Consider the following 16,641-nt stretch of genomic DNA (forward strand, 5'->3'; position numbering starts at 1 on the left):
GGAATAGTTTGGTTTAGTATTGTGTAACGTCCTATCAACAGCTATGGGCATTTAAGGACGGCCTCCCCTGTGTGCAAGTTGCATGCGTATAGTGCTACCTCATTGAAACATACTGCCGAAGACACCCAGCAGGACACCACACCGGGTCACATTATACTGACAACGGGCGAACCAGTTGAACAAATAGAAGATTTACATAGAGACCCTTATCCCTTTCATTAAGGAAGTCATAACCTGTATCTAGGTGTAGCTATGTAGACTTTTTTGGGGAAATGAAATTTCCTGTATTTCTCGTTTTGAAAATACTTTCGGAAAATGATATTCAAAGTGGGAAAAGACAAAGGTTTTATGAAGATATCGAAACCGAAAATGAATAGATTCTTTGAATGATAGTTATCTCCCTCTCATTATGGCGCTACAATATACATTTTCCTTTTTTTTATTTGTTGAACTTTACATTTACATGTAAATGAGATATTGACAAAAGAAGACACATTTTGCACAAAATCGTTTTCTCCGTATGAGACCATCAGGTGCATAGCAACCATGTAAATGTAGATCACTATGCATTTGAATGTCTAATACAGTGTCGACGTTAACGTTTGTTTCTTCTTTTAATTTTCTGCATCCTTACAATATGTCTTGTCATTATACGTCATTTATTACAGAAAAAGTAACATACACATCACATACATTTCTGAAATTTATTTAATTATGGCATATTTTGTGGCCACGGCTGTAATTGAAATATTTTATGTTTAATAATATTTGAAATTGTGAGTGTCGCCACGGGCAGACACCATCAATGTTTTATTATCCTAACACACAAGTCAAACACCACGTGTGGAGCCACACCACTCCATACATTCAAACACCAGTTGTGGAGCCACACCACTCCATACATTCAAACACCACTTGTGGAGCCACACCACTCCATACAAGCATCAATTGTTCAAAGTCACACAATCTGTGAACATATATATAGGGTGGTCGGGTGGTGCAGTGGATAGCGCACTTGCCTTTCACCTAACCGGCCGGGGTTCGATTCCCAGATCGGACGTGAAAAGGTATGGGTCACCTGCCCGACCACGTGGGGTTTTTCCGGGTACTCCGGTTTCCTCCCACACTAAGACCCCCCGCGCGCTAGCATCCGGGCCAACAAGAGTGATTAATATAAGTTGACATAACTTGTTTCATAATTGTTGTAAAATAAATAAAGTTTATATTTATTTATATATAAGTCATTGTTTCACTTTCATCAATTCCGAATATTATGAAATATAATTGATGTGCACTAAACCCCGGAAACGGCGATAAAGTGCATCTTAAGGTAAACTGATTGGATGTGCCGCGCGAGGCCCAACATGGAATGACTTGCTATCTTGACTACGGCCGTGACAGAAAACAGGAATTGTTCCGTCCTCCACAAGTTCAGCAACATGTTACTAACACAAACTGAAACGAAAGAAACCCGCAGCAGTATCTTCTTTCATACTCTGGGAAGGGAGGGCGGGAGAAAAGATTTTTTAAACAGATTTAACAGAGGTATCTTTTGCACTTGCCTGATCCAGTGTCGTAGAGACGATGCTGAGGAAAGGGGAAGATAACTCTTTCCCAAAATGTAATTCCCAGTAAGGGAGATAACCTGAGTAAAATAAACCATTTATTTTGCAGATAAAAAAGGAAACTATTTAATATTAAATGAAATAGTTATGAATGTAATGTCACGTCATAACCTAAAGCTGATGGTCACCCCTGCAGATCGGGGATCGAGAAAGAATAAACCTGTTGTTACCCAACGAATGTTTCGAAGGAGGCGACTAATGGGAAACCCCCTTCAGATATGGGGGTTTGGGTTTGTACCCTCTACAAGGGGACACGAAGGCGACTAAAAAAATTCTGCTGCATCCATTGCAATTTTTGGGACCCCTAGTGATGACTGCAGATTTGGTGCTACACACTTTGTTGTGACGTCACAGTTTATGCATTGAGCACATGGCGCGTTAGCAAGCCTGACCAATGGCAATTTATCTTTTTTGCTGAGATGCGGAGACCACGAGGACGACTGCAGGAAATAGGCTGTCGCAAATACTGTCGTCAGTGCATGCTAGAGACGACACGGACACTTCAGAATCGGGTCCAGTGACTGAAGAAACAATCGGGATGCAGCACGAAGGGGACGCACACATGATGCAGATATCTACAATCCTATCGCCCAGCGGTTCTGACCTCATCCAAAGGCAGATAAAGGAACTTGAATCAAAGTATGAAGCGTTAGAACAAGCTTTGAGCGGGCGAGAATAAGACCGAGACACGAGTCAACGCCCTTGTGCTCCCGCGCGGGGGACGTAGCTCCCCCTCCGGATCCATTTACACCTCCACAAGCTCCGGCCACGGTACGTGGTAAGAAAAAGGCCAGAAAAAATGTTGACTTTGTGTCGCTCAATCCCTTATCGTTGATTGAAACTCAGAACACTTATGAACTTGGAAACGAGACCAAGTTACAATTGGGAAGTGAAAAGAAAATGACATTTGGGGATGTAACTATAGAACAGTACGGCTACGCGAGTATACAAATCCTCCAAGATATGATAAAGACAGGTGACATTACACAGGATGCTCATGCAGACTATTTGTCCTACTCACAGTCAGTATTTCGTCTCGCGGCAAACAATGTTTGGCACAGTGTGTTATTGTATGATATGGAATATCGTGATCGCCAAGTTCAGGAGAATTTTCGATCGGGGTCATTTTTACCAAATCTGCGCGAGTTCAATTTGATCCAAAAACCCGACTCTGTAACAGCAAAGGCAATGACCGAGATAAGGGACACTAGTAGTGGAGCACGGCCAGGGTACTCAGCAGAGAAAGGAAAAGGTCCTCTCCTACCTGACGGTCGTACTATTCGTCGTCGGTTTAACACTGGTGAGTGCGCACGTATGGACTGTCGTATGTCACATCATTGCGCGTTGTGTTACTCAAACAATCACAATGCGAAACAGCATTCCGGATTTAACGTCTCTCCAGGAGGACGTCCAAACGGCCAGAGCAGGAATGCCCGCGATCGGGATCGTCAGACTCGGCAAAAGGACAACCTCCAACAGGCTGTTTAAATGTGGAAACTTGGTTAGAGTTGCTCCCTCAAACGGAGAGTGACTATGATTATATTATCCAAGGGGTGCAGCAGGGTTTCAAAATTATGGACACATTACCCGGGGGGAATGTTAATAAGAATATTATTTGTGCCAATTATAAGTCAGCTTTTGAGAATAGAGAGGCAGTTGAGAAACAATTAGATATTGAATGTATTCATGGTAACTATGTTAAATGTGATACACCGCCGAAATTAGTTAGCGCATTAGAAGCGGCGCCCAAGAGTGATGGTTCTGTGAGATTAATCCATGATGCTAGTCAACCTACAGGAGAAAGTCTTAATTCATATGTTGTAAGTAGCTCGTGTAAATACATGGATCTTCGTGAAGCCTGTAATATTATTAAGCCAGGTGATTTTCTAGCTAAAGTTGATTTATCTAAGGCATATCGATCCGTGAAAGTTCACCCTTAAGATTATGAGTATACAGGACTGCATTAGCGGTTTAAAGGTGCAACAGAAGACCATTTTTTTGTGATACCAAGCTACCTTTCGGGGCTGCAAAGAGTCCAAGTATTTTCCAGCGGTTAAGTAGCGCTGTGTGTAGAATTATGAAAGTAAGTTACAATTTTTGTGTTATTTCCTACCTGGATGGTTTCCTCATTATTGAACAAAGCTATGATCAATGTACCAAGGCATTGTTCCGCCTTTAACAGTTGTTACGCAGACTGGGTTTTACATGAATTTTTCAAAGCTAGAAGGTCCATCTCGGCGTCTTGTTTTTGTAGGAGGGTTGTTGATTGACACAGCACAGCTGACATTAAGTTTGCCAAATGAGAAACTTGCAGAATTTTTTAAACTATTGTGTGATGTCAGAGGTCGACATAGGGCTAGTAGAGCCCAGCTAGAGTCACTAATAGGAAAGCTTAATTGGGGCTGCCAGGTAATCAAAGGTAGGCGTACTTTTTTACGGCGTATATTGGACTTGAGACATGGAATTATTGGCAGTAACCACAACGTTTTACTATCTACAGACGTTTTCGAGGATTTAGATTAGTGGATTTCTTTTACAAATGTGTTTGATGGAACTGTGCATTTTATAGACAGTAAACCGATTACAAGTCTAATGTCCGACGCCTGTACTACCGTTGGTGGGGCCTATTATGATGAAGACTATATGTATATCAATTGGCCTATTGATCTACCCAGCGTGGCAGATCAGCATATTAACATTAAAGAGACTGTGATGCTGATTTTAGCCTTGTATAGGAGGCACCGGGACTTACAAAATAACCACGTGATTGTGTTTACAGACAATATGACTGCCAACTCTATAATCAATAAAGGTATTTGTAAATACCCATATGTAATGAGCCTACTGAGGCAATTGTTTTGGATGGAAGCCACCCATAATTTGTCGGTAAAGGCAGTGCATGTGGAAGGGAGGAACAATATATTAGCTGATCCATATAACGCCTACATACGCCACAGATGTTAACAAAATTGGGGTCATTACATCCTGTATATACTGCTGGACAGATTACTTTAACCATGAATGAACTGAGTAGCCATATGTCATGGTTATTTATACATTCTAGGTGGGGCAGTGCTGCGGTCAACCCTGGCTAACAGTGTGGCCAAGTACCAGGAGCGTGGTTGGGCGGATGGAACTGTGCGGACTTCTGGTGTACAACTTCAGTGCTATGAGACATTTTGTGAGCTAAGTGGACTGGCAGTAGCTCCAACAACACCTGACAATATGTGCTTGTATAAAGCCTATCTGACAGATCACAAAAAGTTTAAATACTGTACTATTGTGAATTACTTAAATATTATCAAACATATTCATAAAGCAAAGGGCTATACTGATCCTGTATCAAACAACTGGCGCGTCAAAAACGTTTTGAATGGTGTTAAGAGAACCGTTGGTGATGCCCAAACGGGGGCACCTGTAATTACGCCAGAGTTGTTAAGGGCAATTAGGATGGGCCTCTATATGGAAGACCAAGTAGATCTGTGTATATGGGTAGCATGTCTCATGGGATTTTTCGGTTTATTACGATCAGGGAACTTCCTTCATTTTGAGGAATATGTACAGCACCGAGATATTTGTGTGAGTGATGTGTTATACCACAGACAGGGGTATATTATAGAGTTGTTGTAGACAAAAACTGTCCAACTCCGGGAGAAGCAATTATGTGTTGTCATGCCTACTACATTTTGTATTATATGTGATATGTTGTGTCCAAGCACCGCAGTGAAGGCATTATTGCAGTGGCATGTTTCAGTTGGCGCTGAGGCCAGTTACCCATTTTTGTGTTACCCATTTTTGACCTACCAAGCGTTTATTAGCAGAGTAAATAGCATCTTTCATTATCAGCAGATCACTACGCTGATCACAGGCCACTCATTCCGTAGGGGTGGTGCCACTTGGTGTATGTCGGTAGGAATGCCAGAAGGAATTATTGAAGAACTTGGTATGTGATGCCTATCTTCGCTACACAGAAGTCGATGTGTGCAATAAGTTTGCAGTGTTGCGGCAATTTTATTCTCATTCCGTTTAATTTTCTTTCAACCATGCTTCATTCCTAAAACCCTCCAGTAACCTCCTTGTTGGGCTGGGGATTATTCCCTGTACTTTTCTGTTGTAATTTACTGGGTTAAAGGGTTATGTCCCCTTGACCCAGCTGTGTTCTTGCAATGAAATCGATTAGCCAAGCAGAGTGGTTACTTGTTGTGTAGGATGGTTAAACAAAATAATGTAACCGGGCGAAATGCTGCGCTGGGTGCCTTAGGCATAGTATTTCAGTGAGATTGCACTATAAAGATCGCGCTATTATAAGAAGGCCATTACATCAACATACCATGTCTCCAGCACACATACGCACATGCACACATACATAACACACATGGAGACACGTCCTTTAAAGACCTTAGCTGTTAACAGGACGTTACACGAAATAAAACGAAACCAAATTAAAGCTGATGGTCGTTGTAGCTTTCCAATTGCTGAACAAAAAAGAATTACTCTGATTGCAAGTTGAATTTGTAGTGATCTTCCCAACCAAATGAGACTGCTCAATATCAACAAATTATTTACAGTTTACACTTTTATCATATAATTACATATCAAACAAAATTAGGAAAAGTTTCCTTGTACAAGTTATGTTTTCTTAAACACAAAAACAATTCCCTCTTTTTCTACATAATAATTAGGAATCACGCTTTTCTTTATTATAATCCATTTTCCCTTTTTCTCCATACTTTCAATCAAGACTTCCAATACACCGTCATATTCTGGATCTCTCAAGTATTCTTCTCTCATTGACAAGATAATGTACCCACCTGTGAATAAAAGATATAAAAAATATACCTATAAAAGCCAATACGCACAAGAGAGGGCTGGGGGAGTAAAGAACAAAATTAAGTGTGGATAGAATAAAACGATAACAGGAGTGAGCAGACACCAAATCAAAATGAAAACCGCGTTAACTGCCTTAGAATATCGGACCAGAAGTCAGTTATTTTACTAATATGTTGTGTTTCCCATCGTAATCCCAGGCTACCACACCAGCAACACATAAAAAGGAACAAAAACGACTAACAATGCATCCGAAGAGGTCAACGGACACGACATGCGTCATAATGGCACCAACTATTACAGTTCAGATAAAAACAGGACACATATATATGTTTCTGACATTCAGAGTAACTAAGAGGAGCATGAGAAATATCTCAAATGAGCTTACGACAACATTAATTGGCTGGAATGCAATAGGGAAAATAGCCACACAAATAATATATCGCTTACAAAATATTACTCATTTTCATGTTGACTGGAGACTTTCGAGACGTCGACTGTATTGCGTACGTTGTTTTTTACCATCTTTTTAAGGTTTAGCTGGTTCGAAACAACGACACGTCAGGTATACTCATACTCTCCTTTTTTTCGCTAACATTGTTTATCTCACGGGAATCATCCTTTCCAACGACAAACTAAATCAAAATAATTTAAATGGATAACTGCTCCGTTGTTCGATTGTTTGGATCGGAGTTCATCGACGTATGGTAGGGTCATATGCATGATTGTGCAACATTAAACAGACAATAATTGGAATAATTCCTCAAAATATATATGTGATATAATTTTGAAAATAAATGTTAGCGGAAAAAGGGTACTCTGGACCGACGCTCATACTGTGCATAGTCTACAATGTTAGTCGTTGGAAAGGACGATTCCCGTGAGATAAACAATGTTAGCGGGAAAAAAGGACAGTATGAGTACGTCCTTCTTTGATTCTTAATAGTTTACGAGTAAGAAAGTCATTACCTTTTCGGGTGAGTCTTAACATTTCCAATAATGCTCCTGCCGGAATGTGACCTTGACCCATTCCTCCAGATGATACCACAATGTCATAGGTATCTGCGAGCAAGGAATTGTTTAGTAGTTTAATCAACGATATAATTGTGTTTTACACACAAACAAGCGCGTATATACAGGCAAGGAAAGAAACGAAAATATAGAATTCATCAGTGCAATTGATCGATATAGATTATATCAGTTTGTCTTTTTTCTATTCTTTACGGATTTCATATGATTTTAGACTTCATGGTAGGGACAAAAATAAATAATGATAATTCCGTAAATAAATAAATAAACAAAATTGATATTTAGGAGCCTTAAAAATCAATTATGAGATTTATTCAAAGTTTACAAATACCAAAAATGAGTTCCGGTACTTCTTTATGATATATAATGCCATTAACGGATCTTAACGGTGGTTTGACCCTAACCTCAGTAACAAATCTGTTCGAAAAAACAACAGGGAAAGATTCTGAAATATGAAAAACTAATAAACTAGTAACACTTACTGGTAGTAATAAAATGTGGGTGGCAATACAAAAAAGTTGCCACCCACAAAATCACTTTTTCAACATTTTGAATATGTAAACACAATTTAGATTAGCAGTCGGACGTAGGTAAAGTATGCCTAGGGAGCACAGATTTGTTGACAATGTCTTGTGATCGAAATCAGGATTATTTCTTCTTTGTCCTCTTAATGTTAAAATGTATACGTTATTGACAAAACTATTAATACTCTTACCTATTTATCATATACTAAACGTCTCTCCTTAATACTTAAAAATCTGGACACCCAAGTCACACACGTGATTCGTGTTAATGTATATAACTGTCATTAAAAGATTGAAAGTTAACCTAGTCACAGAAAAGGCTTATATTTTTAACGTTATAATGACTGTGTCCTTTTCGTTGTTCGTACCAGCATCTATTTGGAGCTGCTCCTCTGATATGAACTCATTGATGAATTTCTCGTAGACATTCTTAGCTCTGGCCTTCTCTAACATTTCGGTCGACGGATCCAATGCATGCAGATTTCTGAAGCCTTTCGTTTATATTTTAATCTTTACAAAGTCAACGGAGTGTTAAATTATATTACGTCATATTATGATGTATCTACCTCTTTGCCGAGGAATCCTGTTCCAGCAGCCACATCGAGTACCAAGGCACTCGCTCTTTTTTCTTCTGGTATAACATCATAGCATTCAATGGCCGCTAATACGGGACCTTTATATCTATCTGGATTGATCTCCTGGAAACAAAATTTTGGGAATATGTGGAAATGCCATTTTCCACAGTTAAAAAGCAATATAAAATTGTGTTGAATATGAAATTGTTTAATCTATCCGGACTTTGTTGATAAATTATGATAATCATAATAAAACAAACAATATTGATCAAAAAGAATGGCAAATTACGTTTAACTAAACAGTGAATTTTAACAACGCTAGGAAGATAGATATTTCCAAGACAAACTGCATATTTTATAGATGCATACCTTAAAACAAAATCTAGTCGTTATGGTTATTTATTAATAGATGTAAATACACATGGTACACATCTAAATATCAAAGAAAGTTCAACTGAAATAGCACCAATCAGTTGTTCAGACTCTCTATCTGTCCTACGTTGTTTACAGTTAGGAGATCCTAAAACACACTCGTACAAAACCTCGCTCTTCGAATATCTCGTATCTTAAAATGGTCTAAAATAACTTTACTATAGATTCCGAGCCATATCGGAATTAAAGGCAACGAATTTGTTGACAGGGAAGCAAAAAATCCATTAAATATCCAACAAACAAATATCAAACTACCATATACATATTTTAAACCTATTATTCGTACAGCCATTCAAAATGAATGGCAGCAACGTTGGTCTCTTAAGACCAGCAACAATTTTTTAAAGTTCAACCGAAACTTAAAACAACTATTCCCAGTCGGAAAGATCGTAGAGAGAAAGTTGTCCTCGCTCGGCTCTGTACTGGGCACACATATCCTACTCATTCGTACCTTTAAAACGAGAAGATCCACCTTCATGCCACGCATGTGACACTCCATTTACAGTGGAACATTTTTAAATAAAATGTTCCGATTTTAAACACATTCGTGATAACTTTCGAAATACGGATATGAAAACTCTTTTCAGTTCCGTGGACTGAAAGGAATTATTTAACTATTTGAAAGACATCGGTCTATTCTATAGACTCTGATGTCTTTTAACCCTACTAACCCTTTTGACGTTATATATATCACAAAGTCCATATCATATATTCGTTCTCTTATTATTTTAACACCCTTTTTATTTAAATATCTACATATACAATGCGAATGCTTTTAAAAATGAACCTTTTTATCTGATTTTATCTTCGCTACTCACATGTTTGTGAGAAAGAAAAAAAAACATGGCCCTAAATGACCATAATCGTCGATGGGCCGTTAAACCCAAACAAACAAACAAACAAACAAATCAACTGAAATAGCACCATTACGCACTCGAATTTTACCAGGAGAAGCCTCAATAGTTTACGAGCCGAGAACTATCCAACTACAATATGATCACAGTATTTTACCAACAAGCTTGCCACTGTAAGTCACAAGCAACGTTATTGTTTTGTTTATGTTCAACATGCAGATATCGCAGAATAGCGTTGTTTTATATTGATCATATACAGGTATATACATTATCATCGGCACTGTTTTCCCCACTGATAAAATTAGTGTGCTTTCGGTACACTGATAAAATAAGTACGTGCACAGTATCTGCTAATAAAATAAGTACGTGCACAGTATCTGCTGATAAAATTAGTACGTGCACAGTATCTGCTAATAAAATAAGAACGTGCACAGTATCTGCTAATAAAATAAGAACGTGCACAGTATCTGCTTATAAAATAAGTACTTAAAAAGTATCTGCTAATAAAATAAGTACGCGCACAGTATCTGCTAATAAAATAAGTACGTGCACAGTATCTGCTAATAAAATAAGAACGTGCACAGTATCTGCTAATAAAATAAGTACGTGCACAGTATCTGCTAATAAAATAAGTACGTGCACAGTATCTGCTGATAAAATTAGTACGTGCACAGTATCTGCTAATAAAATAAGAACGTGCACAGTATCTGCTAATAAAATAAGAACGTGCACAGTATCTGCTTATAAAATAAGTACTTAAAAAGTATCTGCTAATAAAATAAGTACGCGCACAGTATCTGCTAATAAAATAAGTACGTGCACAGTATCTGCTAATAAAATAAGAACGTGCACAGTATCTGCTAATAAAATAAGTACGTGCACAGTATCTGCTAATAAAATAAGTACGTGCACAGTATCTGCTGATAAAATTAGTACGTGCACAGTATCTGCTAATAAAATAAGAACGTGCACAGTATCTGCTAATAAAATAAGAACGTGCACAGTATCTGCTAATAAAATAAGTACGTGCACAGTATCTGCTAATAAAATAAGTACGTGCACAGTATCTGCTGATAAAATTAGTACGTGCACAGTATCTGCTAATAAAATAAGAACGTGCACAGTATCTGCTAATAAAATAAGAACGTGCACAGTATCTGCTAATAAAATAAGTAGGTGCACAGTATCTGCTAATAAAATAAGTAGGTGCACAGTATCTGCTAATAAAATAAGTAGGTGCACAGTATCTGCTAATAAAATAAGTAGTGCACAGTATCTGCTAATAAAATAAGAACGTGCACAGTATCTGCTAATAAAATAAGTAGGTGCAAGGTATCTGCTAATAAAATAAGTACGTTCACAGTATCTGCTAATAAAATAAGTACGTGCACAGTATCTGCTGATAAAATAATTACGTGCACAGTATCTGCTGATAAAATAAGCACGTGCACAGTATCTGCTAATAAAATAAGAACGTGCACAGTATCTGCTAATAAAATAAGAACGTGCACAGTATCTGCTGATAAAATAAGTACGTGCACAGTATCTGCTAATAAAATAAGAACGTGCACAGTATCTGCTAATGAAATAAGTAGGTGCAAGGTATCTGCTAATAAAATAAGAACGTTCACAGTATCTGCTAATAAAATAAGAACGTGCACAGTATCTGCTAATAAAATAAGTACGTGCACAGTATCTGCTAATAAAATAAGTACTTGCACAGTATCTAATAAAATAAGTACGTGCACAGTATATGCTAATAAAATAAGTAGGTGCAAGGTATCTGCTAATAAAATAAGTACGTGCACAGTATCTGCTAATAAAATAAGTAGGTGCACAGTATCTGCTAATAAAATAAGTACGTGCACAGTATCTGCTAATAAAATAAGTACGTGCACAGTATCTGCTGATAAAATAAGTACGTGCACAGTATCTGCTGATAAAATAAGTACGTGCACAGTATCTGCTAATAAAATAAGTACGTGCACAGTATCTGCTGTAAAAAATAAGTACGTGCACAGATTTTATAAGTATATTTGAACTTTTGGATACTAACTGGCAATTGTATCAATTCGAAACTCAAAACCAAAACGTCACCCATCACTACCTATCGTTCGTAATACTGCACGTGTAATTCTGGTGTGGTGCACGTGATAATATCTGATAATGCAGATAACAGAGGTAGTACGAAGACCTACACTTTCGTACGTATCCGCCCGAGGTAGCACGAAGACCTACACTTTCGTACGTATCCGCCCGAGTTAGCACGAAGACCTACACTTTCGTACGTATCCGTCCGAGGTAACACGAAGACCTACACTTTCGTACGTATCCGCCCGAAGTAGCACGAAGACCTACACTTTCGTACGTATCCGCCCAGCTGTTGTAGCTGTCTCTGACCTCTTCCTTGGTCCGTCCAGGCGTGTATATGTCTTTTATCTCATGGTTGACTACCACCTCGTCACCGGATTCGTTTGTGTTCATGTTGACTTCTGAAACAAATAAATCTTAACATTTAAACGGACGTTTTTAAATGTGAATTATGATAACAGTTTTGTGCTAGTAGACTACAGCACGTAGAAAGTTCACAGAAAAAATAGAATCAGTACACAGCTATATAAAATGCTCGTCATAAATATACCAAACAGAAACAAACAATAGGTATTGTTCTGTAATTGCATGAAATATATTGGTTCCCCCAGAATTCTCCAGTTATTTAAGTACAAACCGTCTGTATGTGTTTCTTTTATTATTCACTTGTGCGTTGCTAGGAAAGTTAACCCAAATAATTGCGATTGAAACACTTATCTTTTTGATGTCTCAACTGTAAATGTCTTTTCGTAATGTTGACTTTCCAGAATTTATTTTTGCGTCGACTTTTTCTTTTAAAGAACTCATTATATTATAGAAATTTTGATACTGAGCTGGATTACATGATATTGGGCTGGGTGGTTTTGGCAGGGTATGTTAGGCAGGTAGGGGAAGTAAATGCACCAACATATTACCTCCAGTACATATTAATACATTACACACACGGAGGCACGTCCCTAAATGACTTTAGCTGTTAATATGACGCCAATCCCAATAAACCAAATCCATCTAAGGTATGAATTGATGTGAAATATATCGCTACCTAATGTCTTGTATTATTATTATTATATTCTATATATTATTTATAGGCTTCTATAAACAATGTTGTGTGATAATAACATTATGATATTTGAACACATCAACACCTTAACTTGTAAGCTGGACTGCATTTCTCTCTAAAATCCCTGTTAATGGTTGAATATCTCGTCAACCACGTTCCACGTGTATGCAGAGTACGTTATACGTATAATACCATTCTTCCTACAGAGATCACGTTAGACATACAGATATGTACTAAATAGTAAGGTAATGTGTTATCGTGCTATTGGTAGGGTTTCATTTCATTTCATTTCATCAAATTTTATTGACAAGATGTCATAGGCAATTGGATTGAATAACAGGCAAAGCCTATATAAATTCTCTCCGTCAAATGGCCAAAGTGGAATAAACAATGAGACATAATATTTTAGACATGTTGCAAATGAAAAAATTAACACTACTGAAATAATTCATATTTACACAAGGCTAAGGGGAAGTAACTCATGAAGATAATATCTCACACACCTCATACAAACTTACACACACATACAAGTACATGTACAAATACATTTATTTCAGCATATATATACACTATCCTAAACAGATATTGGCAGGCTTAGACCAAAAGTAGGGTTGTAGTACCCTATCATTACAAACGTAATCAGCTCGCTCCGGTGCCTCTTTACTTTAGTTAATTGAGTTAAATTGAATTTAATGAATTGATTGTCTTGGCATCTTTCCAATTGATTGATATATAATTAAAGGTCAATTGTCCTAGTGTTTAAGACCGGCCAAGAAAAACCGGAACAGTGTAAGATTACGCGAATAACAACGTATAAGCGATATTTAGATTTCCACTGCCCCTCTTTAAAACATTGTAGTATTTCTCACCTTTGGGAAACGAATACTCACTCACATAATTGGTGAGATTTCCTACGAATTGCAAAGCTGTAATTATAATAATATTGTATCTCTTTTTGTCAATCATTGATAGTTTAACACAATAGGAATTTACAATCGTGTGAAATCTGAGAGATGTTTGTTTGGTTTAAACGTCCAAAATGTCCCCCTCCCCACTTGTAAAAAGCGTACGACTACAGCATGTTTGCTTGTGTTGTAATGCTAATACTGCTGTCTGAGAAAATAGTGTGATATAAAATGTTATGTGACAACATTCGACTCGTAGCAGTTCTGATTCACATACTCTCTTTTTTTATTCAGTCAGCTGAATGTATCTAGTAGGACATCAGTGCTACTCAAATGAGCACATTATTTAGAATCAATAAGTTAAGACTTGTTTGTTGTACTAATATGATAAATCTAACATGTTTATGTACCGATGTTAATACATGAATTGACTTAAATATTCTGTTATATTTTGTTACCTCTATTGTTTGAGGGAATCAAATACTCTGTTAGGTACCAATATTGGTTGAATGAATAAAAACAACTTAAAATGTTAAAATGAAGGGCACATGAAAACACATACCTTGATTAGATGTGGCGTTAAAGATTCTGACACCGGGAATCCTGTTACACTTTACGGCAGGTTTAACGTTAATGTTATATACGAGGGAAACAAGGTACTCAAGATCGTATGGGTACACATAGTTAATGACCCCAAACTCTGTACAACAATGAACTATATTTTCTTAAAACTCATAAGTTGTTGGGGACGGGGAGGGGAGAGGAGAGAGCCAATAAAATATGCTTTTCGAACAGAAGGGTTCTCTCTATTGTATTTTGTGTCTTATAATCTAATTTCTAAGTTAAACTATATTGAATTTGCAATAAAGGAGAAAAATATAACAACGGAAACATGAAAATTATCCTTAAGTGTAACTACCAAAGTTATGTGACACTACGTTATACTTTAATGAATCTTTTTTTTTTTTTTTTGTCGTCATGCAACTTCTGGAATAATGTTCCATGCTATTGATGAAGAGCTGTAAATTGAGTTAATCGCCTATCAAAGTGTACACATAAAATGATTCGGCAACTTATATACTGACGACAATGCCTTGGATTGACAGTTTCCCATCGTTCATTTGCAGTGTATACTTGCCTGTAGGAGTCGAGTCGTAAGTGCCTTGTGAGCTTGGCTTCCTATTTATAAAGGCGATTGCATCCATGTATGGTATCTGTTTTAAAACCCATCATCAATTATTGGATGTCCTTCCCTACGAAATAAATGTTTGAAAAAAAAATCGATTTTGGTGTCCCTTCCCCTCTGTTTGTATAATTCAAGACTGAAATATGAAGTGTTAACACCTTTACAGAGTATTTCATTATGTCATTTCTCATTGGTATTTCATTTTCTATATACAGGGAAAATAATATTAGAGGCGTGTATGCTTATTTTCATAATAAAGTCCCTTTGCTGGTACGTGTTGTATTTTTTATTGCAAATGTAAGGGAAAATTTAAATGTGCTGGTGTAAAAAAGAGATTATCACAAAAAATGTAGGGTCGTCAAACCAGTCATATGTTGGTAGCCGGTTACTCTAACAATCTTCCGAGCGAGTAACCGGTTAATCGGTAACTTTGGTAATCGAATAATAAACAGCAACAAACACATTATATGTTTAGAAAATGCTCTATCTAAAACGTAATTACACCACAAACACACATGTATATATTAATAAGCCTGATATTTTTACTCGTGTATTTCAAGCTAAACGCAGGAAATAGTTGCATGTTATTACCTCAGTAAGTATATATCATGGACAACAAATGTCGGAATACGGTAAGGCGCGATTCAGTTACAGGTATCTGTACTCGAAATCATTTGCAGTGATATTGTTCTTTAGAACAAAATTTGATCGACAAACGTTTTAAGACATGCTTGCTCATTCCAGTGTGTACTGTTCTGATTATCTTTACATCTCGCTTGTAAAAGCGTGTGCTATCCCTCAAAGTTAATATTGCACAGCTTTGTTTTCTAGCTTCCGTTTAAAATCTGTTGATAATTTTATAGCGTTGGCGACATCTCTTTGTCAGTATTTACAATAAACTACAAAAACAACACTAACATGTTATCCTTGAACACTGTTTTTATTACAAAAATATCCGATTTTGGTCGCATCTATAGACCATTTATATGTCTAAGCCAGGGAAATACGGGGCTCATCAAGGGGTGAAGTAAATGTCCGACTTTTCTGTTATTGATTTTGGTACTCGGTTAGCGGTCCTCCGACTGAGTCACTGGTTAACCGACTAACCGTTGACAACCCTACAAAAAAGACATAATGATTAGAAATGCTTTTGTAAAAAAGTGTTTGTGAAATTATATTGGCACGACACTAAAATATATATGGGACTGAGAATCCTAATGTACTGCTAACTCAGACGTAGCCCGAATTTTTTTCTTTTCAAAGTACATTTTTGGATGTCAGCTGTTCTATGATGTGCCGTTCTAGATAAATAAATATATGACACCTGCGATATGTAGACAGGGAAATCACAACACGGATTTTTATGCTAACTGCTAAGCTCCAGTAATCGTATCCGTGTTGATTTCTTCATGTTTACGTCATACAGGAGAGGGCTTGTATAGGCTTTGTCTGATTAATTGTGTTATTTATTTTTGATGTTTTAGCTGAATTCCGTATAAAACCCCTTAAGAAATCGTTTCTATACAAAAGGCT

The 16,641-nt window shown here is 37.2% G+C and overlaps 1 protein-coding gene across 3 annotated transcripts; it reads right to left on the reverse strand.

The window, feature by feature from the left end:
- Positions 1 to 6,081: 6,081 nt before the first annotated feature.
- LOC110464283 lies at positions 6,082 to 14,570 on the reverse strand. Of its 3 annotated transcripts, XR_002464488.1 has the most exons (4): positions 12,065 to 12,084; positions 8,572 to 8,703; positions 7,422 to 7,514; positions 6,082 to 6,436 (listed from the first exon to the last, which is right to left on the reverse strand). XR_002464488.1 is itself a non-coding variant. In XM_021519418.1 (3 exons), the coding sequence occupies exons 1-3, from the start codon at positions 8,456 to 8,458 to the stop codon at positions 6,255 to 6,257; spliced, it is 360 nt and encodes a 119-aa protein (XP_021375093.1). In that variant the 5' UTR covers positions 8,459 to 8,494; the 3' UTR covers positions 6,082 to 6,254. The 3 variants fall into 3 exon arrangements, 1 of the variants encoding a protein (XP_021375093.1); XR_002464487.1 differs by lacking the exons at positions 7,422 to 7,514; positions 8,572 to 8,703; positions 12,065 to 12,084 and adding exons at positions 12,225 to 12,358; positions 14,485 to 14,570; XM_021519418.1 differs by lacking the exons at positions 8,572 to 8,703; positions 12,065 to 12,084 and adding an exon at positions 8,374 to 8,494.
- Positions 14,571 to 16,641: the final 2,071 nt, after the last annotated feature.

Source organism: Mizuhopecten yessoensis, unplaced genomic scaffold (genome assembly GCF_002113885.1).
Source record: "Mizuhopecten yessoensis strain PY_sf001 unplaced genomic scaffold, ASM211388v2 scaffold1539, whole genome shotgun sequence".
Taxonomy (NCBI): domain Eukaryota; kingdom Metazoa; phylum Mollusca; class Bivalvia; order Pectinida; family Pectinidae; genus Mizuhopecten; species Mizuhopecten yessoensis.

Coding starts and splice junctions, on each gene's coding strand:
- LOC110464283 (XM_021519418.1), bottom strand. CDS start 8,458: ATGTTAGAGAAGGCCAGAGCTAAGAATGTCTACGAGAAATTCATCAAT. Junction 7,515..8,373: donor GCAGCTCCAAATAGATGCTG/GTACGAACAACG, acceptor CCTTGCTCGCAG/ATACCTATGACATTGTGGTA. Junction 6,437..7,421: donor GTTAAGACTCACCCGAAAAG/GTAATGACTTTC, acceptor TTTTATTCACAG/GTGGGTACATTATCTTGTCA.